General features: G+C 34.4%; 3 protein-coding genes and 1 pseudogene across 3 annotated transcripts; 1 reads left to right on the forward strand and 3 right to left on the reverse strand.

Annotated features, from left to right (window-relative positions):
* Nucleotides 1-4,236: 4,236 nt before the first annotated feature.
* On the reverse strand, nucleotides 4,237-9,992 carry LOC145582219 (uncharacterized). Its single transcript, XM_081639224.1, has 4 exons — nucleotides 9,581-9,992; nucleotides 9,095-9,231; nucleotides 6,504-8,322; nucleotides 4,237-6,246 (listed from the first exon to the last, which is right to left on the reverse strand). The coding sequence occupies exon 4, from the start codon at nucleotides 5,244-5,246 to the stop codon at nucleotides 4,659-4,661; it is 588 nt and encodes a 195-aa protein (XP_081495350.1). The 5' UTR covers nucleotides 5,247-6,246; nucleotides 6,504-8,322; nucleotides 9,095-9,231; nucleotides 9,581-9,992; the 3' UTR covers nucleotides 4,237-4,658.
* Nucleotides 6,793-8,167, reverse strand: LOC145581158 (secreted RxLR effector protein 161-like). The gene is made up of 2 exons (XM_081638219.1): nucleotides 8,032-8,167; nucleotides 6,793-7,238 (listed from the first exon to the last, which is right to left on the reverse strand). The coding sequence occupies exons 1-2, from the start codon at nucleotides 8,165-8,167 to the stop codon at nucleotides 6,793-6,795; spliced, it is 582 nt and encodes a 193-aa protein (XP_081494345.1).
* A 7,562-nt stretch (nucleotides 9,993-17,554) lies between the features above and the next one.
* LOC145583146 (uncharacterized) lies at nucleotides 17,555-22,942 on the forward strand. Its single transcript, XM_081640308.1, has 2 exons — nucleotides 17,555-21,208; nucleotides 22,283-22,942. The coding sequence occupies exons 1-2, from the start codon at nucleotides 18,274-18,276 to the stop codon at nucleotides 22,666-22,668; spliced, it is 3,321 nt and encodes a 1,106-aa protein (XP_081496434.1). The 5' UTR covers nucleotides 17,555-18,273; the 3' UTR covers nucleotides 22,669-22,942.
* Nucleotides 22,943-23,711: 769 nt separating this feature from the next.
* LOC145581159 (LEAF RUST 10 DISEASE-RESISTANCE LOCUS RECEPTOR-LIKE PROTEIN KINASE-like 1.1) lies at nucleotides 23,712-24,860 on the reverse strand (annotated as a pseudogene).
* Between the last annotated feature and the right edge of the window lie 123 nt (nucleotides 24,861-24,983).

The following is a 24,983-nucleotide window of genomic DNA, read 5'->3' on the forward strand; positions in this document are numbered from 1 at the left end:
TTTACAATTTATAATAATTGATACTTACATATATAAATGGTCAAAATAACGTGTTGACAAATATATCAATTAATTGATTCGGAAATTTATTTTAAAATAAAGGAGTATCAATTTTTGAATACAAGACATATTCTATCTATCACCCAATACTTTGTGGGAAAGGAGGTCATTGATAGGAGTACGTTCAAAATGAGAGATACAACAGCTTTTTTTTTAATAGGGTAAGTGGATGACTTCAATTCTAGTAGATAAAGGCTATTGAGTAAGTTGGGATGGCATGAATTATCCTTTTCATGAAGATAGCATCACAACTTGTACATATAGTCAACTAGTCACTAGCTAGCTAGATCACATGTTTGAGATGTTTGGTGGATGGAAAATTAGAGCTTTGAATTTTATCATACTTCAAGATAAGATTAAATTGGTTGTTTTAATTTTTACGCTTAGTATATATACAATGTAAACAATCAGGCAATTTATTAAACATGACCAACAATTAGCCAGCACATGCATGAAAGTATCATGGTTTTATGCATAATTTAATTGGTTTGAATGAGTGTTTCTATTACATTTCTCACAAGAAAACCGTGTATACGAAATCACTTATGTGAAATACTAAGATCGAGATAATTTATTTTCATGACGATATTCTTAACTGGATATGCAATTTTGTTTGAATAGTGATTTATATTTGAGCATAATGTAAGTTTTAAATAGTCACTTAGGCTTGTATATGAGTATATCTCCACGGCTCCACCTAATAGAAGTGTCAATTTAAGTCATTTGTTAGATTCGGATTAGATCGAGTACAGTTTAGTCGTATAGGGTTTAATCATGTTAGATCATTGTATCCTTACAAATTAATTATAGACTGAATCACTTTTGATTAAATTAAACAGAATTGTTTTAAGTCGGATTAAATTTTGATAGTTTTACCTAATTTAATATGTCATGTATGGGGTGGGTACTTAAAATTAACAAGTTCTCCTGCTCTTAATTGAGTTGATTCTATAACAACGTTGTTTCAATATTACAAAGTAAAGTGGTACGGAATATATTACTAGTAGGAGTATAATATTGCGACGGTGCGACACCGAAACTGATAGTACGAGTAATTTGTGTGAAAGGAAAGGCCGAGGAAGGTTAAAAGTGTTGGAGATCAAAGAACGAATATTTACAGATCACATCAAGATGAGTTGACTGCCGAGTCAACAATTTTTGTCAACATTTCAAACCTTATTTATAACACCTAATTCGAAGATCTATTATCTACCGAGTAGTATTTAAAATCAACTTGAAGTTATTAATAACTGTTTTCTTCTTCTTCTTCTCTAATTAATTTGTAAGCTTTGATTGTATTGCTTCAGATGAAGTTTTTTTATTAAGGCGATTGTTAATCAAATCTACAATGTGTTTAGTTTTAAGGTGTGTACTTATGTTGGAATTCTTGATTTTTTAGGAATTATATGTAAGTGTCGTTTAGCTTTATTTTATTAATGAAATCTCTTTTCTTCTTGTAAAAAAAAAATAAAAATAAATTGTGAGCCTTGATTGTCCTTTTAAGTCTTTATATTTAAAATATACCATTGATTTTAATGGATATGGTTAAAGAACTCAACATTTCTCAATTGCCCTACTTTTTATTAAAATTCCCTACGTATCGTCCACGTCGTCCAACTTCTTGAAATATGTATTTTTTCCCTAGTTTACAGCAAAACCGTAACCACTAATTCTCAATTAATGTTTAACCCATAATTTTTAAAATGGTGATTTTTTTACTCTTATAAACCGCTAATAGTATTAGTGATTTTGTTTTACACAAAAAAATAAAAATAAAATAAAAAATAAAAAAATATATATATATAGGATAGATGACGTGGACGGTATGTAGGAATTTTTATTTTTTTAAAAAAAGTAGTGTAATTGCGGAATTTTGATTTCTTTTAACAATTTTCAAGAAAATCACACTTGTATAGATATTAGATAATCAAACTTGTCCGTACTCTTATTTTCCTTCCCATGTGTATGATTATTACTTTTAGAAGACTAAAAGTACATGGAAGGGTTTGCCAAATCAAAAATTAAACAAGATGGCTGGCTTTAAAAATAGACTAGTTTTGTGTCCGAACGATGCGCGAATTGTTGACAAAATTTTAAGATAAACTTTTTGACTTGAATGTTAAATACGCTCATATAATCCCTTTTGATTTTTTTTTGTAATTTTGTTTGTAAATAGAAATCTATATTATTATTGACTTGAAATTATTTTTAAACTAAAACTATTTTTGCACTGAAATGAAGTATTTTTAGCAAACTAAAATTATTTTTGCTGATAAGAACTTATTTTTACTTATTCTCTATATTTTAATAAATTAAATATATCTATGTTATTATTAACTTGAATTAATTTTATTAAAAGTACTTTTACTAATATTCATTATTATTTTTTTTAAATAATTAATATATTATAAATGGATCTTATTTTAAAGAACTTTTTAAAACGAATTTTATGATGGAAATAGAACCGAGTTATAAGATATTTATTAAAATTACTATTAATTATGTAATATAAAATATTAGAAGTATATTGACAATAAAACTCTATACAAAATTTTATCTTGAAATCTATCCAAAAATTCGCTTACATAGCATCATATGTGTCACAATAATACCTAATTTTTTGCCTACGTGGCGTGACACATGGAAAATAACTGGAATGCAAAGTGTCACTCTTTTGTGGTTTGGCTGCGAGACCGGCTGTTACTTTAGAAGAGTAGTACAAGAAGGGGGTGATTGTAGTATGGAAGGAATTAGCCAACTTTTTGTAGAATTATAAAAACTAAGCTAAAGGAAATCAAAGTCACACAAAGAGATTTTAGCGTGGAAAACTGCTTGGCCCTAACAAGAAGAAAAACCACGACCATTTGAGATTTTAGGAAATATTCTTTACTAGAATAGGGCAATCAACCTATTACAAGTTAAAGACTCTATCTCCAAGTTCCTCAACGAACTTGGAGTTGCCAGCAGCAAGTCCCTCAACCTACTGCTTTTCTCTTCTCTTTCTCTTCTCACTCTTTCTCGACTGACTTCTCTATAGTTCACTCAATCTCCCAATCCCCAATTACAACTCTTGAAAGAAATACTCTAATGAAAGAAAATAAGAAAGTTATCAACTAAAATAGAATGCGACTCTTGACTCTTTTTAAAAACAAAGAAGATAGAAAATATGATTGAGCAAGGGTGTGTTTTTCCAAAAAACAACTTAGGTATTTATAGAATAACTTAGCTTGATTAAAACGTCATAACTTACTCCACTTACGCCACTACTGCTGCATATCACCGCCACCATTCTCCACTACTTCCAGTGCTTTAAACATGTCCTAAAACTCAGTGCACGTTGAACCACTTAGAAGCAGTTTCCTCGTTGAGTGGAGGACTTAATCAATCACCGGTAGCACAAGTTTAGGGAATCAATAGAACAAGCTTTTGAAAGATATTTTTTTCTGAAAATAAAAGATATTAATATGAATAACAAATCAGAAAAAGATATTTTCAAAACAAACTTCCCTATAATTTAGCAATCTTTAAGTTCTATCTAAAACAAATTTTAATCGCATTCTACTAAGCATCCAACTTCAAATTAGTTTCACGTACATAAAACCTAAAATATAGAATACTTTAGACTTTATAATTTCTCTTAAGAAGTCTCTGCTCCGAGTCTTCATTCTCCTGCTTCTACTCCGAAGCTTATGTTCCTTCAAAGGAACACTGCTACTAATCTTCAGTTTCTCTAAGCTCCAGTTCCTTTGTCTCGAATAGCCCTGCAACTTGACTTATCAAACTACACACTTATCAAGACATTAGTCCAAGCATAAGTTTGACTTGTGTTATCATCAAAACATCCAGGGCAACCATATTCCCCCTTTTTGATGATGACAAACAAGGCAAACAATTTAGAGCAAAAGTAAACAAAAGAACATATAAACTACTGTAAGAGTAATAAGGATTCAAAATAAAAGGAATTTGTTTTTACACCTAACTGAGAACCAGAGAGACATAAAACTTTGAGTAGAGATGGATGATAAGTGTGTTAGGTAGTTTGCCTATACTTTTTCCCATTTGGCATTATCAAAAACACAATGTATATAGAAAATTATCTCAAGCACAGCACCGTAACATGGTTTTAATGATAAGGCAGAGAGCATATAAATAGTCATAGCAAGCACATACACAAGATAATAATAAAACATCCATCCAAAACTAATGTAAAACATCGGCCAAAAGTGTACCAAATCCACAAGTTCAACAAAAGAAGCAAGTAATCCCTGTTTTAGTTACAGATCCAAAAGAAAATTGTTCAAAATAAGCAAAACAAAAACTGAAACATCATCATCATCAAGGACTAGAAAGGCAGGGAACAGGTTCAGGCATCTTCAGGGGTAAGCTCATCAAACTTAGTTTCAATCTTCTCAACAACCTGTTTTACGGCTTCATTCCTGGGTTGAGCAACTTGAAGAAGCAGGGATTTAGCATCAGAAGCACATCCTGCAACAGCCTTCTACAAAGCATCCACCCTGGTTGTGTTTGATTCAAGGTTGGTGGAAACCTTGCATCTTTCAGTTCCTTGAGCTCTATGGTCAGAGCTTCATTGAGCTTGACTAGTGAACTGATCTCTGCAAACCCAGTACCTGCAGGAATGTCCTGGAAGAGGACTCTGTTGGTGTAGGATTTTTTTCTTTGTCAAAGTCAGGGTCTTCCAAGTCTATGTGAACAGGTTCCACTTCTTTGGGATTTATCTTGCGGGACAGCCTCAAGCTCTTTGACTTTTTTCCCCTTGTTTCCTGTAGCCCAGTCTCCTGCATATCCTCAATCTCTTCTGACTTCTCCCTCTCTCTCTTTTTCTCTTTCTTTTCCTCCTCCTGTTGTTTTCCCGTAGCACTCTCCTTGTCATCCACCAATTCCCCCTCAGTTGAAGGCTTCTCTTCACCTTCTAGAATTACTGGTAACTTTTCCAAACAGCCATATACCACATGCAAGCCTCGGTTTTCTAAAAACACCCTTTGCACAAATTCATTATTTTTGAGGGGCAATGGTTCATATTTTGAGAGATCAACACCAAAGTCTTCAAAGACAGTGATGAGAAAGTTACCATAGCTAATTTTCCAATTTCTTGGAACGCAATGCTCAAGATGTTGGATCATTATAGAAGGGAAGTTGATGAGAATTTGGCGTTCAAGGCAGTACATAAAGATACAGTCAAGTTTATTGGCTGAATCTCTTTATTGGGTTCGAGGGGCAATATCATTGTGAACAATTTCGGAGAGTAATTTTTGGAGAGGGGTAAAGTTGTTGTGATTGACATAGGTGAGTTTAGGGTTCCCTTGGTAATGCTCAAAAATTGAGTCAATACTAATGTTAGGAAGAGGTTTTTGCGCAGAACCTTTGAAATACAACTCATAACCAGTATTAGGAACTTCAAATAGTTCACCCAAATACTCAGCATGAAATTCAATTAGCTTATTCATAACTTTACTCATAATTTTTCCATTTTCACACTTATAATTGACATGAAATTCCTTCAAAGCACCAACATATAAGTGTTTATTGAAACAATCACTCAACAAATAAGACCAATTTTGAAATTCAATGAGATCGAGAAATTCGTTAAACTTACACGCTTTGCACCAAGGTAGATTCAAGCACAGACCAGTCACAAAGTGCTTTGCATTTTCCTCAAGCCTCTTCATAGCTGGAGACTTGTTCTTGTACGAAACCCCAGTTCTTCAACATCTTCTTCTTTGATTATGTCCTGTTCCTCCGCCATTTGTTCTGATTTTGAGGATTTCGATGAAGCAGGGTATTCTAGAAGAAGTTGTTTGAGAGTGGCTGTAGTGGTGTCCGTAGAGATTTCTTGAATTTTTACGGTAGGTACTTGATTTTTTGTCAGGGTTTGGTCTTTTGGTGAAATATCCTTGGGAGAGTATGAGTGAGGTTCTTTGTAAGGAAGGTGAATAATTGATCTGAGGGGAGTAAAATTTCCAAAGTCACCCATCCTTTTTATTGAGAGATAAGTGTGAGGTGTTGGTTCAGGGCAATGGTTAGGTGAGATGAATAATGATGATGCGTTGTTGCATTCAAAGCTTTGGAAAACTAAAAAGATAACTCTAGAAAGTGAAATGTATTTTGCATGCAAGGGATCACTTCAACAAAATTAGATGAATATTGAATGTATTCACCAGATAAACCCTGTTTGATGAGATAAATATAAGAATATTAAAAATAAATCAAACGATAATTTTTGTTGAAAAGATAAACTTGTGAATATGCAAATTGATACACGGAACAAGTCAACATAGCTCATGCCATCAGTCAAGAACTTCAGGAATTATCATTTCTCTTATGTACAGCTTTGAGACATACATGCTTTATTTTCATGCTACATCTATGTAATTAAACATATCATTTTGTGTGAGATAAAATGTACATTAGTTTAGAGATTTTACCTGAGGGAACATCAAGGCTTTTCCTCAACCCAACTTAATCATTCCAAGTCCATTCTTATCATCTCATGTCTTTCTCTGTTTAAGGGCTTAGTAAAAATATCAGCAATTTGATTAGTAGTTTCACAAAATTCTAATTTAATTATGCCCTTCTCGGCATTATCCTTTAGGAAGTGATGTCTAATATGAATATGCTTAACACAAGAATGATGAACTAGATCTTGAGAGATACAAATAGCACTTGTGCTTATCACATAATATGATAATACAATCAAATTTCATACCAAATTCTCTAAGTTGTTGTTTGATTTTTAACCACTTGTGAGCAACATGCGGCTGCAATAACATATTTTCCTTCAGTCGTAGATAGAGCTACAATGTTTTGTTTCTTAAACCCCCAAGAGACTAAGCATGGTTCAAGGAACTGGACCATACTAGATGTACTTTTTTGACTGACTAAATCTCCAGCATAATCTGTATCTGCAAAACCTATCAATTCAAAAGAATCAATTCTAGGATAAAAGATACATAAATCATCCGTTCCTTTCAAGTGTCTTAGAATCCTCTTTACAGCAGTTAGTTGAGATTCCTTAGAATTTGACTGAAACCTGGCACATAATCTAACACTAAAAGCAATGTCAGGTCTACTAGCAGTTAGGTATAGTAGGGAACCTATCATACCTCTGTACATCATTTGATCCACACTTGTTCCTATTGAATCATCATCTAGTCTTGTGCCTGTTTCCATAGGAATATGGTTTGTTTTAGCTTGATCAAGATTATACTTTTTCAGCAGTTTCTTGATATACTTCTGTTGATGAATTGAGATTCCTTTCTCGGTCAGCTTAATTTGTAGTCAAGGAAGAAATTCAATTCTCTCATCATACTCATTTCAAACTCACCACTCATGAGTTCAGTGAAGTACTTGCCCAAGACATTGTTAGTTGCACCAAAAATAATATCATCCACATAAATTTGTATAACTAAAAGGTCAAATCCTTGCGATTTTAAAAACAAAGTTTTGTCCACTTTTCCTCTTTTAAAATCATTTTGCAAAAGGAACTTAGAGAGCCTTTCACACCAGGCTCTTGGGGCTTGCTTAAGATCGTAAAGGGCCTTGTCAAGCTTGAAAACATGATTAGGAAATTTTGAATTTTTGAAACCTGGAGATTGTTCTACAAACACATCCTCCATTAAATAACCATTGAGAAAAGCACATTTCACATTCGTTTAATAGAGTTTGAAACCCATGAAAGAAGCAAAAGCTATAAGTATTCTAATAGCTTCTTATCTAGTTACTAGAGCAAAGGTTTCTTTGAAATCAATACCTTCTTGTTGATTGTAGCCTTTCACAACCAAACGAGCTTTGTTCCTCACTATCGTTCCATACTCATCTAGCTTGTTCCTGAACACCCACTTGAGTCCAATGACTTTCTTGTCCTTTAGCTTTGTTCTAGAATGGAGAGAAATGCATTGAATGTGCAGAAGTTCCTCATCTGAGATCTTATCTGAGTTTCTCTTCCAATGTCACTGATGATGAGATCAGTGGGATGAGATCCTTGATATTTGAATGGCTTAAGTTGAAATTCTCTTGCTAGAACTCCTATTTGAGGAGCTTCTTGCTCGATTCCTTCACCTTCTTCTTCATCTACTGGTTCGTTCCTCATTAACCTATTCTTTTGGAATTTCATGTTGAGGAACTTTAGCATTCTCTTGTTGATTTTCTTCTGAAATTGTTTGCTCTTCTCTGGTATGCTTTTTGAATTTCTTCTTCGTTCCTATTTCTTATCAATCCAATTTCAAAATCATTATCCTCTTACTCCTGTACATTCATAAATGAGTTAGATTCATCAAAGATAATATGAATGCTTTCTTCAACGTACAATGAGTTTTTATTATAACCTCTATAAGCTTTGCTATTTGAGGTATAGCCAAGGAATGTAGCCTCTTCACTTCTCTCATTGAACTTTCCTAGGTTTTTCTTGCCATTTTTGTGAACAAGGCATTTACACCCAAAGGATTCGAGGTGAGAGATATTTCACTACTACAAAATAGCTAATATGGAACACCTTAAATAGGCAATATAGGACTCTTTAGAGGCGTTCTTCAACTAGGGTGCCTTGTAAAGTTTATAAGATGCCTCCAAGATACGTTCTATATTCAATACAAAAATAGAATGCTTATCTTAGATAAGCATTTCCAATGCTATGTACCAAGTAGTTAGAAAACAAGGAAAAGGGGAACGCTTTTCTTATGAAAGGTGTTCCGTATACCAATAAAAAGAGAATGCTTGTCTCAAATACCAGTTCTCTTTTCATTCCTTTTTTCCAAAAAAAAAAAAAAAAATTAAAATGATTATTTACAAAAACTATACGGTTTCACAAAGCATTAATTTCAAATTCTATAAAATACAAGTAATTGAAACAAATATGGTTGTAGTTTAGAACACCGAAGCAGATTATATCTAAAGTAAGGAAACTAATACCTTGATAATTTCAATTGAGAATTTACAAATTGACTAATAAATTAATATTTCAATTCAACTAATAATATAACATAGCAGCACAAAATGAAATTAGGTACAAAATATATACTTCATGTTGATATGACGTATATTATAATCCAATTTGTAGCTTCATTTTATAGTGCTAGAAACCAACTCCAATCTCTAAAATTATCCCAGTTGATATGACAATCAATCCACGTTGTATCTGAGCTCCTTGCTTCAAACCTATACCAACAAATGTGTATTAGATTTCAAGCTTTAACTATACATGCAAACAAATTCGGTAACTTTAAAAGAAAATAAGTGATTGAATTTTTGTTTAGCAAGAACAATAGTTCGACTATAACTGCAAAATTTCATATCCATTTCATACTTAGATTCATCAATTAAAAAAAAAAAATTGATTCCCCCATTATCCTTGAAATCGTAATTTGAAGAAGAATATAATAATAAAAAAAACAATGAAATTAATATTACCCTTTAAATTATAAAAACAAGAACTAATACAATCTCAGATCCAAAATTGAATAACATAAAATAAATTTATATGTTGTTCATAATAAGTGTCGATTACCTCCATTTCTCGTGAAACTCGAATTAAAGATACTCTTGCTGAAGTAATACTATGCAATCTAAATAACCCGAGGTGGTGGCTATGGCGTTAGATGTGCTTGCGAGGAGATTCATGAATTTCCATTTGGTTTCAATTCGGGCTTGGGAGAATAAGTTCAAAACTGATTTCGCAACTTGGATGAAAGGGGGAAATGGAATAATTTGGAGGGTGGATAGAGGAAGTATATAGAGTAAGAGAAACCTCTAGATTTGTTGAAGATGGAAGAATTCATAAAGGATCTGAGGATGAAGACAAACAAATTTCCATGGAGGAGGAGAAGTTGTAAAGAAAATGGAGGAGGAGGAGGCGGTAGAAGATAAGGAATAATTAGGAGGATTAGGTTTTAACTAGTGGGGGTGGTTGAAATAAAATAATAACTTGCAAATCAAGTGGAACTGTCAACATAGAACACCGTTCTATAATGTAAATCCATATATTAAATTATTTATATTTTAATTAAGGTAAAATGTATAAAACTGGTCTTAATGAGGAGTGTTCTATTTGATTCAACTTATAAAGCTGTCTTCTTACAAAAGCGTTCTATTTAATTCTAGAGAACGCCTATCCAATTTAACTGTTGTGTATCATGTGTTACTTTTTTCACTTTTTTGGGGTAGTGTTTCTTTTCCTCCCTTTGAACAATTCATAGGGAGTCTTGTTTGTTATTGCTCTGATGGTTCCATTAATGATGTAGCATGCTGTGTTGATTGCTTCAGCCAAGAAGTTCCTTGGCAGGGAACTTGCAATCAACATTGTTCTTGCCATGTCTTCCAGCGTTTGATTCTTCCTTTCAACTACCCCTTTCTGTTAAGGAGTCCTTGGAGCAGAGAAATTGTGATTCATGCCTTGTTCCCTGCAAAACTCATTAAACTTTGAATTTTTGAATTCTATCCCATGGTCATATCTTAAATGGATTATAGAGAATCCACTCGTTTTCTGCACATGTTTGGGAAATGCTACAAATTCATCATATGTCTCATCTTTACTTATTAGAAACATCACCCAAGTATATCTAGAGTAATCATCAATAATGACCAACACACACGTATTTCTTGCCACTCCTACTCTGAACTCTCATGGTTTTGAAGTGCTCACCATCTTTTTAGATCTAAAGGAGCTTCGGACATGCTTTCCTTTTACGCAGGCATCACAGATTTTATCATTTAGGAACTTGATAGAAGGTAGTCCTACTACCAAGTCCTTTCACCTGAGTTTATCAATTAAAGAGTAGCTAGCATGTCCAAAACGTTTGTTCCAGAGTAGAGAGTCATCTTCAATAACACTCAAGCATTTGAGGCTACTCTTTGGGATTGAGTCAAGGTCTACTATGTAAGTGTTTCCTTTTCTCATTCCTTGTAGAATAACCTTTCTTGATTTGTTATTGAAGATATGGCATTCATTTGAAGTAAAGCTTACCGAGTTTCCTTTATCACAGAATTGTGATATATTGAGAAGATTGTGCATTAATACCTCTACCAGGAACACATTCTCTATTGAATGGGAGGTGGACTTTCCAATTTTTCCTTTTAACAATGATTTCTCCTTTCTTGTTGTCTCTAAAAGTCACAATTCCTCCTAGATAGGCCTCTAGTGAAAGGAATTTTGATTTGTCTCCTGTCATATGTTTTGAACAACCACTGTCGAGGTACCATAGGTTGTTCCCCCTTATTAGGTACTGCAAGAAAACTCAAGCGTCAGTTTCAGGAACCCCAGGATCCTTGGGTTCCTTTGAAGTTGAAGCAATACCAGTTTTCTTCACCCACTCTTGCCTAACATTTCTTTTATCATGTTCTATTTTCTTTCTACATTCAAACTGCAAATGTCCAGTTTTCCCACAAAAGGTACAAACTTTGCTACTAGGCAAATCTACATATTTTCTTGTTTTTCCTTCTTTTTGGACTCATACCCAAGTCCTTCAGTTCTCTTGACTTGAGCATCCTTGATCCATTTAGGAGTAGCCATAGGATCAATACTTTTATTTTTTCTACCTTGCAGTTCCTTTTTAAGGCGATCCTTATGATTTTTTGAATTATCAAGATCTAACTTGAGTTTTTCAAAATTAGCATTAAATTTTTGCATAGCATCGTTAGAGGAACCGCTAGAACTAATATCAGTATTGATAAGTTTGTATTGGGAAAGCTCCACATTTAACATGACATTTTCCTTTTTAACTCTTTTAAGCATTTCACTCATTAAAAGATGTTTGTCATATCTTTCACCAAATTTGGTCTGTATATCATTTCGTTCTGTTTCAAGCCAAGCACTATGATCTTTCCAGATTTTTAGAACATTTTGACATTCATCCTTTTGCATGTATTCATTATTCAAATTTTCTTCCATTTCAATTAATGAAAATCAACACATCCTTAGACAAAGTTCTAAGCTGAGCAGGATTTAATTTAACATCACATACCTCCTTTTCTAGTTCCTTGAGATAGACTCGTATGTCATCTGAGTTAACCATCAAGCATAAGTTTGCAGTTTTCTCTTCAGGTTGATCCTCATCTTCTTCACTTTCAGAGTCTCTCTAGGCAGCTATCATTGCTTTCTTGACATCATTCTTAGAAAAGGGAATTCTGTAATTTTCTTTCCCTTGTTCCTTAGCCTTGCCTTTTCCTTTCTCTGTGTCTTATTGAGGACAATCTTGAAGTGATCAGTTGATCCGCACTTGTGACAACCATAGTCATGTTTGGTGTTGGAAGTTTTCTTCTGGAAGTTCCTTGAGTTTTGATTGTTCCAATTGAACATCCTCTTGAATCTTTTGACCAGCATTGCAGCTTCTTCTTCCTCCACTTTAGAATCCTCTTGGTCAGCCTTTAGTGCCAGCCGTTTGTTCTTATTTTCTGCACTGCTGCTAGTTCCCAAATGAAGTTCATGAGTCACGAGGGAACCAGCAAGTTGTTCTATATTAAACTTTGTGAAGTATTTTGTTTCATGAAAGGCAGTCACCTTAGCTCTCCAATGTTCATCTTGAGGCAGGCTCCTAAGCAGTTTTTTCACCTGTTCATCAGTAGGAATTTTTCTACCAAGAGATACTAGCTCATTAATAATGTTAGTGAATCTAGTAAGCATTTCGTAGATAGATTCTTTGGGTTGCATCTCGAAGCGTTCATATTTTTACGTAAGCAAGTCAATATTTGAATGCTTCACTTCATTGGTTCCTTCGTGGGTAACTTGAAATATCCCAGATTTCTTTAGCATTCTTGCACCCCATAAGTGTTCATGTGGTCCAAGTCTGCAATGAATTAACTTAACATCTAAGGCATTAATTTCCATTTTGTCAAAATCTTCCTTCTCATATTCAGACATTGGTTTAGGAACTACCTTATTTTCGGCATTGGTTTTAGTTACTTCGAAATCTCCTACTTCGATGACTCTCCAGACTTGATAGTTGTCTGCTTTGATGAAGATCTCCATCCCGTTCTTCCAGTATGTGTAGAAATTCCCATCAAACATAGGAGGTCGTTGAATAGAGTATCCTTCTTCGAGCTTTTCGTGAGTATTCATCTTATGCCAAGATTCTCCTCTTCAGGGTCCTGATTTCGAGAGAATTAGGCTCTGATACCAATTGTTACTTTAGAAGAATACTACAAGAGGGGGGTGAATTGTAGTATGGAAGGAATTAGCCAACTTTTTGCGGAATTATAAAAACTAAGCTAAAGGAACTCAAAGTCACACAAAGAGATTTTAGAGTGGAAAACTTCTTGGCCCTAACAAGAAGAAAAATCACAACCACTTGGGATTTTAGGAAATATTCTTTACTAGAATAGGGAAATCCACCTATTATAAGCTAAAAACTCAATCTCCAAGTTCCTCAATGAACTTGGAGTTGCCAGCAGCAAGTTCCTCAACCTACTGCTCTTCTCTTCTCACTCTTTCTCGACTGACTTCTCTATAGTTCACTCAATCTCCCAATCCCCAATTACAACTCTTGAAAGAAATACTCTAATGAAAGAAAATAAGAAAGTTATCAACTAAAATAGAATGCGACTCTTGGCTCTTTTTGAAAACAAAGAAGATAGAAAATATGATTGAGCAAGGGTGAGTTTTTCTTAGAAAACAACTTAGGTATTTATAGAAAAACTTAGCTTGATTAAAATGCCATAACTTCCTCCACTTACGCCACTATTGCTGCATATCAACACCACCATTCTCCACTACTTCCAGTGCTTCAAACATGTCCTAAAACTCAGGGCACGTTGAACCACTTAGAAGCAGTTTCCTCGTTGAGTGGAGGACTTAATCAATCACCGGTAGCACAAGTTTAGGGAATTAATTGAACAAGCTTTTGAAAGATATTTTTTTCTGAAAATAAAAGATATTAATATGAATAATAAATCAGAAAAAGATATTTTCAAAACAAACTTCCCTATAATTTAGCAATCTTTAAGTTCTATCTAAAACAAATTTTAATCACATTCTACTAAGCATCCAACTTCAAATTAGTTTCACGTACATAAAACCTAAAATATAGAATACTTTAGACTTTATAATTTCTCTTAGGAATTCTCTGCTCCGAGTCTTCATTCTCATGCTTCTACTCCGAAGCTTATGTTCCTTCAAAGGAACACTGCAACTAATCTTCAGTTTCTCTAAGCTCCAGTTCCTTTGTCTCGAATAGCCCTGCAACTTGACTTATCAAATTACACAACTTATCAAGACATTAGTCCAATCATAAGTTTGACTTGTGTTATCATCTCAACATCTTTAATTTTCTTCCACTACGCACTCACCAACTCTAACAATTCACTTGATCCATCCCCCCCCCCCCCCCCCCAACTTCCTAAAGCTATTTCTCTTTCTACTAGCAAGATTATTCGTGTGTGTTGGTCCCCTACTCCCTTTGGTATCATTGAAATTAATTTTGATGGTAAATTAATTAATTTTGATGGAGTTGTAATTAGAGATCATTTGGGTAGCAAATATGGCTCTATCATATTACCCTCCGAAATAATCCAGCTTCACTTATCCCTTAGCTTGCTCATGATATTACCTATTTTCACATTATGAATGATAATTTACATCATTTATATTTTGTATGATGCTTTCCAATGTCCGTAAAAATCTAGCTACTTATGGAAGATGTTAAATAGCTTAATTTCCAAATTATTTCTATCAAAATCCCGCCATATCTACAAAGAAGAAAATCAAGCCGCAAACTATATTTTCTTTTTAAACTATTTTGTGCAAACTCACTAAGATCATTATCTTTTTATAGTAGATAGGATTTTGTTTATTAGGTGTCTTAAAAGAAAAAAGTCCTAATCATGTGCTTTCGCAATAAATGTGCCAAAATCAAATCACCTATAAATCGAATGTTGCCATCAAAAAACAAAGGAGAGTATACGACATCAATGACATGAACTTATTACAAAATGCATGACGAAACGTAAATTGAACATTGTCCAACACTTACAACTCTCAATTCAATTAATAATTGAAGATAAATTATAGCAGGGCAGGCCCATTGATTTTGTGCATTTATTAAATGATATGATCTGATTTGTAGAGAATTAAATAACATTAACTATTTAATTATACTTGTAAAAAGTTAGGAGTGGTATTATAATGGGAGTTTAGGTTCTTCTATCGGACATGTAAGCTGGTCTTTAAAGAATCCCACTTTTATAAAATACTTTGTATTATAATTAGATAAATGCAGACGTGTCCTAATCCTGTAAACAAACGGATCTTCATTAATAGAATAATAATAACATGTTTTGCTAAACCTAGCCGTAAAGTATTTGCTTTAAAAATATTACGCCCTTCAATTCCTTCTGATGTTCTTATTTTATTAATATTTTAAGGAAATTTTTAAAATTATTCTTTAAATATAAGAAAACACGTAGGGCCTATTCATATTTACTTAATTTCAGTTCAGTTCAGTTCAGTTCAGCTCCAATCAGTTTAGTTCAGCTCCAATCAGTTCAATTCAATTCAGTTCACTTCAGCTTCTAATTTCCCTCTCTCATAAAATATTCATTTCAGCTCAGTTCAGTTCAGTTTGTTCAGTTCAGCTCCAATCAGTTTAGTTCAGTGCAGTTCAGCTCAGTTCAGCAAATGTGAACAGGCCCGTAGTTATGTGTAATTATATTTAATTTGCGTAGATAAGTGATTTAAAAATATCAAGTTTTGATAATCTTTACTACAAAGGATAGTTTTCAAATGGCCACAATAAAATTGTGGCTATTGTATTAAACCAAATCACAACCATTCATTTTTATTGACTAATATAAACCGTTGATATTTAATTTTTTTAAAAAAACATGACCAAAAAAAATTAAAAATAATAGGCCACTTTCTGTCAGTTTTTCTTGTTTGTCGAGTTGGTTTTTTTTTTTTTTTTTTTTTTTTTTTTTTTTTTTTTTCTCCATCTGCAATGGTGACTATAATGCATGGAAGAAGATGAAGTTAGTGTTCCACAAATTGATTGATTCTAATACATAATGGCTTCACCGGTAAAGATTGGGAAAAAGAAGGATCATAGCCTTCATTGATCTTGGAATTTGGGATGGATTGGAATAACTCAGATAAGAACGAGGGCAAAGCCAAAGCCTATTCAGTATACAAAAGAAACTATCAAAATAACGTGTACTTTTTTTTTTTTAAAATAAAATGTAATCTATATCAACGGTTTGTATTAATTAACATAAGTGACTGGTTGTGATTAAATTTAATACAATGAAATACAATGGCTACAATTATATTATAGCCACTCAAAAGTCATCCTTACTACAAATAAGTAATTACACTAGTTAATGATCATGCAATAGTGAACAGTGCACAATCTAATCAAATTCATAAAAAGGAAAAAGGTTGTACATACAAACTTCATTCTTTATTATTTGTTGTATTTCCTTTTAGCATAGTTTTTTAATTTACAAATTATTTATGTTAAATAATCATTGTCTAAACAATATAAGAAAATCTATAAAATATTATTATTATATTCGCTTGTCTAGATTTCAAAATAATCGTTAAAATTACGATTTTTGTTGATCGATATAATAAAATCTCATCTATTTAGTACTCTTATGTTTTTTATTTTTTTTTAAATACGGAGTAGTATTGAAAATGTAGAATAAAAAATAATTGCATCATATGGCAAAATAATTTGTGTTCATGTTGTGTCAGCTAGTCAGATTCTAATTTCTCTATTCCTAGATTCCACCTTGTTTGGTTGACAAAGGAATTAATTTTCTATAGGTATTTGTATTTCATGGGAATTAAAATTCCACGTAAAATTTTCTAGGAATTTACTAAACTTGTTTGGCGGTTTGGATATTTACAAATTATGGGAATTTTGAATTACTAAGAGGGGGCTTGGTAATTAAATTCCCATGTTTTGTGGGAATTAGAAATTCCCATGATTTTACACTTCCCACATTTTCACTTTTTAAGGCCTACCAAACAAGCCTTATATTTTCAAATTTATGAGAATTTTCAATTCCTCCATTTTTTGAGTGCAACCAAACAACCCCTAAATATTGCTAATCTTAGCGACGGATAATCATAATGTAAACGGATTCAATTTCAAGTCCTGAGCTAATACTCTGGGCCGCCGGGTACTACTCTAAGGGCCTGTTCTCATTGAATGAAATGAGTTGAACTGAACTGAACTTATTAGAGCTGAACTGAACTGAACTGAATATTTTATGAGAGAAGGAAATTAGGAGTTGAACTGAACTGAACTGAATTTATTAGAGGTGAGTTGAACTGAACTGAACTGAATTTATTAGAGGTGAGTTGAACTGAATTGAACTGAACTGAACTAAGCTGAACTAAAACTAATTTGATGAGAACAGGGCCTAAGTTAGATAAATAGCATTATTAGCTTAATCTCATAAAGTAATGGGGGTATTTCCTTTAATTAAAAAAGAATCTACTCTAAAAAGCTACTTGTATTTTACTTCCCAAAAAGTTAGTATAACCTTTCTAGCTTTCTCAGCTATCTCCTCATCAATCAGCACTAAAAAAGATGAAGAGAAGAAGCTGCTGATACAGAAGCCAAGGAAGGTGAAAGCATGCTTTGTCGGCCATTAAAGCTTCATCTAAGACCTTTCATCCATCCTCTTCGATTTTCCTAAAGATTTTTCACCATTATTTTTCATTTTGACCCAGATTTCATTTCATCTTATTTTATTTTTATTTGGTGGGATCACACAATAAAATCCCTTCATTCATTGCATTTTGAGTGTCTTTTTTGCTTCTTAAAAGGTTACTATATCTTCACCTTGGGAAAAGAAGAAAAACCCCATATTATTTTTCAATTCTTTTTCTCTTTTTCAGCTCTAATATTGCCTTTATTTCATCAATTATATGATTCCCACAAATCTTGGGAAAAGTTGAATTTATGTGTTGATGCTAAATGGGTTGCAATTGTGGTTGTATTTTTCCTCCTTATATCAGCTCTCATTCATGGTGGTTTTCTTGCCTCTCCTACTTCTTCTTTACAAATAATGGCCTTAGAGGTATGCTTGTAGCCTTCTCTTGATCCTTTCTTGTATCTTGTTTTCGGGTTTTCAATTTTTTCGGATTATGTTGCACCCATCATTGTTCTTTAACTTGTGATATTGATTACTATTAGGTTGTTAGAATTGAAGGAGGGAAAAGGGTTATGTTAGCAATTTTTGTATGAATAAAGGGTTTTTAGAATGCCAATGTTTTTTGAATCACATAAATTTTGGGTTTGGGGATTTCTCATTGTTATTGCCCATGTAATTTTCTTGTGTGAAGGGTTAAATTCTGAGGGTTTTTGTCTGTTAGAACTGAGAAATGGACTTAATGATAAATACAATAATCTGAGTAATTGGAATCATAGTGATCAAACACCTTGTAAATGGATAGGTGTGACCTGTTCCAACAGTACTTACCAGCCTGTTGTAGTGTCTCTTGATCTTACAATGATGAATCTTTCGGGTTTGTTGGGACCGAGTATTGGCTGTTTAACCCACCTCACTTATCTTGATGTTTCTTTCAATTCATTGGGTGGGAGTATACCACATGAGCTAGGGAATTGCTCGTTGTTACAGTCCGTCTCTTTGAACAATAATCAGTTTGAAGGTTCAATCCCTGCTTCATTGGGTAGTTTGTCTTCTTTGCAATACCTGAATCTGTGCAATAATCTGTTGTCTGGTCCCATTCCTGATGCGTTTGGAAACCTTTCGTCGTTGGTTGAATTTGTGGCATACACTAATAGGATTAGTGGTCCATTGCCTCGGTCGCTTGGGAATCTGAAACAGTTGCAAAAGTTTCGTGCTGGGCAAACGTCGATCAGTGGAACCTTGCCTGCTGAGATTGGCAGATGTGAAAATTTGGAATATCTTGGATTGGCACAGAATCAGCTTGTTGGGAATATACCTAAGGAGATTGGGATGCTTACTAAGCTGACTGAAGTGATTCTTTGGGGTAATCAACTTTCGGGTAATATTCCGAAAGAGATTGGGAATTGTACTAATCTTGAAACACTTGCTTTATACCAGAACAATCTTGTTGGGGAAATCCCTGCAGAAATTGGGAATCTCAAGTTTCTTAAAAGATTATACCTCTATAGGAATCAGCTCAATGGAACAATTCCAAGGGAAATAGGGAATCTATCTTTAGCATCTGAAATCGATTTTTCTGAGAATTTATTGACAGGGGAGATTCCAGCTGATTTTGGCAACATAAAGAATCTGACACTTATGTATCTTTTCCAGAACCAGCTTACTGGTTTTATACCAAATGAGTTGACTTCCTTGAAGAACTTGACAAAGCTGGATCTTTCAATCAATCATCTCACTGGTCCTATTCCAATCGGCTTTCAGTACTTAAATCGGATGATTCAACTTCAGCTCTTCGACAACGAGCTTACTGGTACCATCCCTCGAGGGCTTGGGATATACAGCCCACTCTGGGTTGTTGATTTTTCAGCAAATATGTTGACAGGGAGGATTCCGCCATTTCTATGTCGTCATTCTAATTTGATATTGTTGAATCTTGAGTCGAATAAGCTTTATGGGAACATTCCAATGGGGGTTTTAAATTGCCCATCCTTGGTACAGCTTCGTTTGGTTCAAAATAAGCTGACAGGGAGCTTTCCTTCAGAATTGTGCCAATTGAAGAACCTCTCTGCCATTGAGCTTGGACAGAACAAGTTTAGTGGTCCTATTCCCCCTGAAGTTGGAAATTGTAATAAATTGCAGCGACTGGATCTTGCAAACAATAATTTTGTCTTGTGGTTGCCGAAAGAGATTGGTAATTTGTCTCAGCTGGTGACTTTTAACATCTCATCCAATTTTCTTACAGGGAGTATCCCGATTGATATCATTAACTGCAAGAAGCTTCAGCGGCTTGACCTTAGCTTTAACAGCTTTGAAGGTAATCTGCCAGATGAACTGGGGACCCTTTTGCAGCTGGAACTTCTCATGCTTTCAGAAAATAAGTTTTCTGGAAATATTCCTGCTGTACTGGGCAATCTTACTCGCTTAACTGAGCTGCAGATGGGTGGAAACTCATTGTCTGGTCAGATACCATCGTCTCTGGGATCTCTTTCAAGCTTGCAGATTGCTATGAATCTTAGCTATAATAATCTGTCTGGGACAATCCCGTCAGAACTTGGAAATCTTATTCTCCTGGAATATCTTTACCTGAATAACAACCACCTGACTGGTGAAATTCCAAGCACATTTGGAGATCTTTCTAGCTTGTTGGGTGTAAACTTCTCGTATAATGACTTAACAGGGCCAATACCGTCAATACCATTGTTCCAGACCATGGAATCAAGCAGCTTTCTTGGAAATAAGGATCTTTGTGGCCAGCCTCTTGCTTCAGCCTGCAACGATACATCAGCATTTCATCCGTTTTTGCCCCAAAAAAATGCTGAATCTTCCCAGGGAAAAACCGTTACTATAATTGCAGTTACTGTAGGTGGCATTTCACTCATTCTTATTGTAGTTATATTGTTTTACATGCGCCGGCCTGTTGAAACTGTAGCTTCTGTGGAAGAGAATGGTGATGATTCTTCAGTCTCAGATATTTACTTTCCTCCAAAGGAAGGCTTCACTTTCCATGATCTCATTGTGGCAACTAGCAATTTTCATGAGAGCTATGTTATTGGAAAGGGTGCTTGTGGCACGGTTTATAAGGCAGTAATGCATACAGGATTGACAATTGCTGTCAAGAGACTAGCTTCTAATAGGGAGGGGAACAACATTGAGAACAGCTTCCGAGCAGAGATATTGACTCTTGGAAAGATTAGACATCGAAATATAGTGAAGCTTTATGGGTTTTGCTATAACCAGGGTTCAAATCTGCTGCTGTATGAGTACATGTCAAGGGGCAGCCTAGGCGAGGTTCTTCATGGGTCTTCATGTAGCTTGGATTGGCCTACTCGGTTCTCAATTGCACTTGGTTCTGCTCAAGGTCTAGCGTATTTACACCATGACTGCAAACCGAGGATTATTCACCGTGATATCAAATCCAACAATATCCTACTAGATGATAAGTTTGAAGCACATGTTGGTGATTTTGGCTTGGCAAAGGTTGTTGACATGCCACAATCAAAATCAGTTTCTGCAGTTGCTGGATCATACGGATATATTGCCCCTGGTAAGATTTTTATGTGACTTGAACATATTCGAATTATAAGTTTTTTCTCTTTTCTTTCCTTTTTCCATTTTCAATGCTCATTTGTTTACTTGTTATTTCATCATCTGGCAAATGCTATTAACCTTTAGCAAATGTATAGAACGGTAGCCATAACAACTTTGTCGGTACCCCATCCACAAATTTTCGGTGATTCATTCTAGGATATTATCTTCTTCTTTTGGAAAACGATTTGCTTATAATATGTTCATATATGTTCATTAGTGATGAAAATGGTCTTGACTTGCTGTTAAGGATTGCGTAAGTTGTGATGAGTGTCTATCATATATTATGGAATGCCTTTCAATGTGAAATAACATGAACACTTATGCAAGAAATTTGTTAATCGGATGAAATTATAATGTTGCTTTGATGTGTCATTTAATTTTTAAAGAACAACCCTTGTTCTTTGTTTATTGATTTGTTTTCCAGCTGTAGTTGGACATGCAGAAATGCAGAACTGGTAATTTTCTACACAGTTCCTTAGGATATGTTAAACTTAACTCATCTATTGGCTCAATATACGATTTACTGAGCCTCTTAATTTGACTGAAAATAGTTACATCTTGATGATTTCATTCTATTGAACTTGAATTAATCAACTGTTTAGACGTGGTGGATATAAAGCTAAGATTTGATTAGAATCAAAATTACTCCTTATAAATTTCTGAAAAATCATATTAAAAAAATAATGTAGGCTCTTCTATGAGATAAAAAATCAGGTTGCTGGGTCTAGATCCTAAGTTTAAGTAGAGAGCAAAAACTTGTTACACAGGGTATGTTAACTTAGCCCTCGGACAAAATACGGTACTATGTATTACATATGCTTGTGACAGGAGTATTTACTTTGTATGGTAAGGTTAGAAGCATATTTATGACAGATATACTGAATAACATGAATGTCTAAGGCCGGTAATTGCATCGCCAGTCAATGAGGATTACATTTTGATCTAATTCTACTGAGCTATGGCTTCTATTGGGAAAAATGCAAGTATAGCAGAATTATTTTTCTCAATATGGTTTTTTATGTCCTTGCAGAGTATGCATACACCATGAAGGTTACAGAGAAGTGCGACATCTACAGCTACGGAGTAGTTCTTTTGGAATTGCTAACTGGAAGAACCCCTGTACAGCCAATAGAACAGGGAGGCGACCTAGTTAATTGGGCCAAAAGTTATATCCGATCTAATTCATTAACGCCTGGGATACTTGATGATCGATTAAATCTACAAGACCAAGCAATTGTTGATCATATGTTAACTGTCATGAAACTTGCTTTACTCTGCACTAACATGTCTCCTTTCGACCGGCCATCTATGAGGGAAGTTGTGTTGATGCTAATTGAATCGAATCAACAAAACGAGAAGTCAGATTCTCCTTCATTTCATGATCATGATATACCTCTCAAGGAAAATGCAGTCTGAACACATACACATGCAGTAATGTGGCTAATTCTTCTTTCTAATTAATATTTTTATTAGAGATTAACTAATCTTCATGTATATTCTATATATAAATTTTCTTGCCCCCATTTTGTAAGGTAAAGCATAATTATTCTGCTCCTGATCAACATGAGCTTATAGGAATCACTGTATTCTAGAAACATTATAGCCTTCCCATAAATGATTCAATGGTGGCCGTAACTTATCTTGGTCACCTGATTAATAATCAAATGCTGTTGCAATTTACCTTCTTTCAGCTGATCTATGAGTTCTATAATCTCTATTTCTATATCGCCTTTTCGTTTTCATATACCTGTGGTAACTTAAATCATATATATGTGAGGCCAATTTCCATGGCTCTACTAGTGAACTGCAAGTTAGCATCTGCAGTAACACTACCCAAACTGACAAAAAATCGTTTTTATCTGTAAGCCGCTGGTGTGAGGCTATTGTGTCCCGACTCCTGAACCACTTGCAGTCTGAAAACACTGCTTTCAGTCATCTACATAGTAGAGTCATCTGCAGCATATGGTATTGAACTTGCAACTAATCTAAACTGTTATAATTTCTAATGTTACATACTGTACTGCTTAGACAACTTTCTAAGAAGTGAAAAAAAAAAAAAAAAACAAACAAAAAAAAAAACAGAGAAATCATAATAATAAATTTGTGATACATCAGTTTAAGATATTGCAAGGTGTTGCACAATTCTCAAGAAGCATTCTCCAAATAACAGTGAGTGCTCTAATCGCAGTTTGAGTGCTCTAATCACAGTTCACTGCGATTTGAAGTAGTACTGCTGAAGTGCAGAATATGGATTAATCTCCTCTATACATTTCTTACATCAAAAATTCCAGATATGTGCATAGTACGTAGTCAGATATGAACCATTGTATGAGTAAAAACACGATTCATGGTTTTACTTTTACACTACCTAGAACTTGAGGTGCCAAAAGGTTCCTCTTTATCATTTGTATTGCTTAACAATGTGTTTTTCTGAAAATTAATATGCATAAAACATCAACTTAGTTGTCTTTGCTTTGTGTAGTGGATCTACTGTCCCATTTATCCATTGCAGAAATTGGAGAAGGGGGATGCAGCTGACGAGTATTTAACAACTGTGCATGATCATCATCTACATATGAAGGTGGTGGACAACTACTTGATTTTTTCACCACTTCCCTAGGATCATTAGCCATCTCTTCTGCCTGCAAAGCATCACAATCAGAACTCTCTATCCTATTTAGTGAACCCAATACCTCATCCATAAATGGTCTGAATTCCTTGTCATATTGTAAGCACTGGAATGCGAGCTCTGCCACCAAAGTAGTCATCCTCTTAACCTTGAAGTCTGAGGCAAAGCCTAGTTGCGGGTCTACCAACTTATCAAAAGCACATCTTTGAATCCTGTTCATCGCATAGTTAGACAAGTTGATCTCACTTCTATTCCTCTCCAAGTCAATTGCAGGCAAAGAAGAAATAAGCTCAATGCGAACAATCCCGAAGCTGTAAACATCACTTCTATCAGTTAGCTGATAACATTGGTGATACTCCGGGTCTACGTACCCAGGAGTTCCTTGTGGTGCTGCTGAGACATGAGTTACATCAGTAGGAAAGAGTCTAGAAAGTCCGAAATCAGCCAACCTAACTTTGAAGCTGCTAGCTGTCAAGGAGAATGTTGCTAGTTTTGACATCAACGGTGTATGATATCAGAAGCATGAAGGTATGAAAGTGCACTGGCTGTTTCAATGGCAATTCTGAGGCGAATGGGCCATGTGAGTGATCCGGGTTTTGCCTTTTCAGCAAACAGATGATCTGCCATAGTCCCATTTTCCACATACTCATATACAAGCAGTAACTCCGTGCAGTGCTGGGAAGTGCATCCATAAAGAGTTACAAGGTTTTGGTGTCTCAGACACGTGAGTATCTGAATTTCATTCATGAACTGTTCCACCCTTCTGAAGCTCTTTTCATACAGTCGCTTTACTGCTACTTCTCTACCATCTATTAGCTTTCCTATGGTTGAAATTTTTATTAGCTGCTTAATGAGGTAATGCTATATTTTTTGGGTATACAGATATACTAATGTACTTCCACTACGAGTACTCTAGATTACTTGCATCTCTTTGATAGTTTGATGGGATACGCTTGCCAATGCACAACTTAAGGCTCATACTAGGCAAAGCCTAGCTTAACTTATACGTTTCACGAACTCTACTAGGCACCAAAGTATTCATGAATTTGAAGATGATAATTAGTCTTCTTGTTTAGAGTTTCGATTGATCTGGCTTTGCCTG

The sequence above is a fragment of the Chenopodium album genome, chromosome 15 (genome assembly GCF_948465745.1).
Source record: "Chenopodium album chromosome 15, dcCheAlbu1.1, whole genome shotgun sequence".
NCBI classification, from domain to species: Eukaryota; Viridiplantae; Streptophyta; class Magnoliopsida; order Caryophyllales; family Amaranthaceae; genus Chenopodium; species Chenopodium album.

Excerpts from the sequence above, each read along its gene's own strand:
- LOC145581158 (XM_081638219.1), bottom strand. The coding sequence starts at position 8,167 with ATGAGGAACGAACCAGTAGATGAAGAAGAAGGTGAAGGAATCGAGCAA. Across the intron at positions 7,239-8,031 it reads TCCCACTGATCTCATCATCA|GCACAAGACTAGATGATGAT; the intron begins GTGACATTGGAA and ends CTATGGAAACAG.
- LOC145583146 (XM_081640308.1), top strand. The coding sequence starts at position 18,274 with ATGCCAATGTTTTTTGAATCACATAAATTTTGGGTTTGGGGATTTCTC. Across the intron at positions 21,209-22,282 it reads ATACGGATATATTGCCCCTG|AGTATGCATACACCATGAAG; the intron begins GTAAGATTTTTA and ends ATGTCCTTGCAG.
- LOC145582219 (XM_081639224.1), bottom strand. The coding sequence starts at position 5,246 with ATGTACTGCCTTGAACGCCAAATTCTCATCAACTTCCCTTCTATAATG.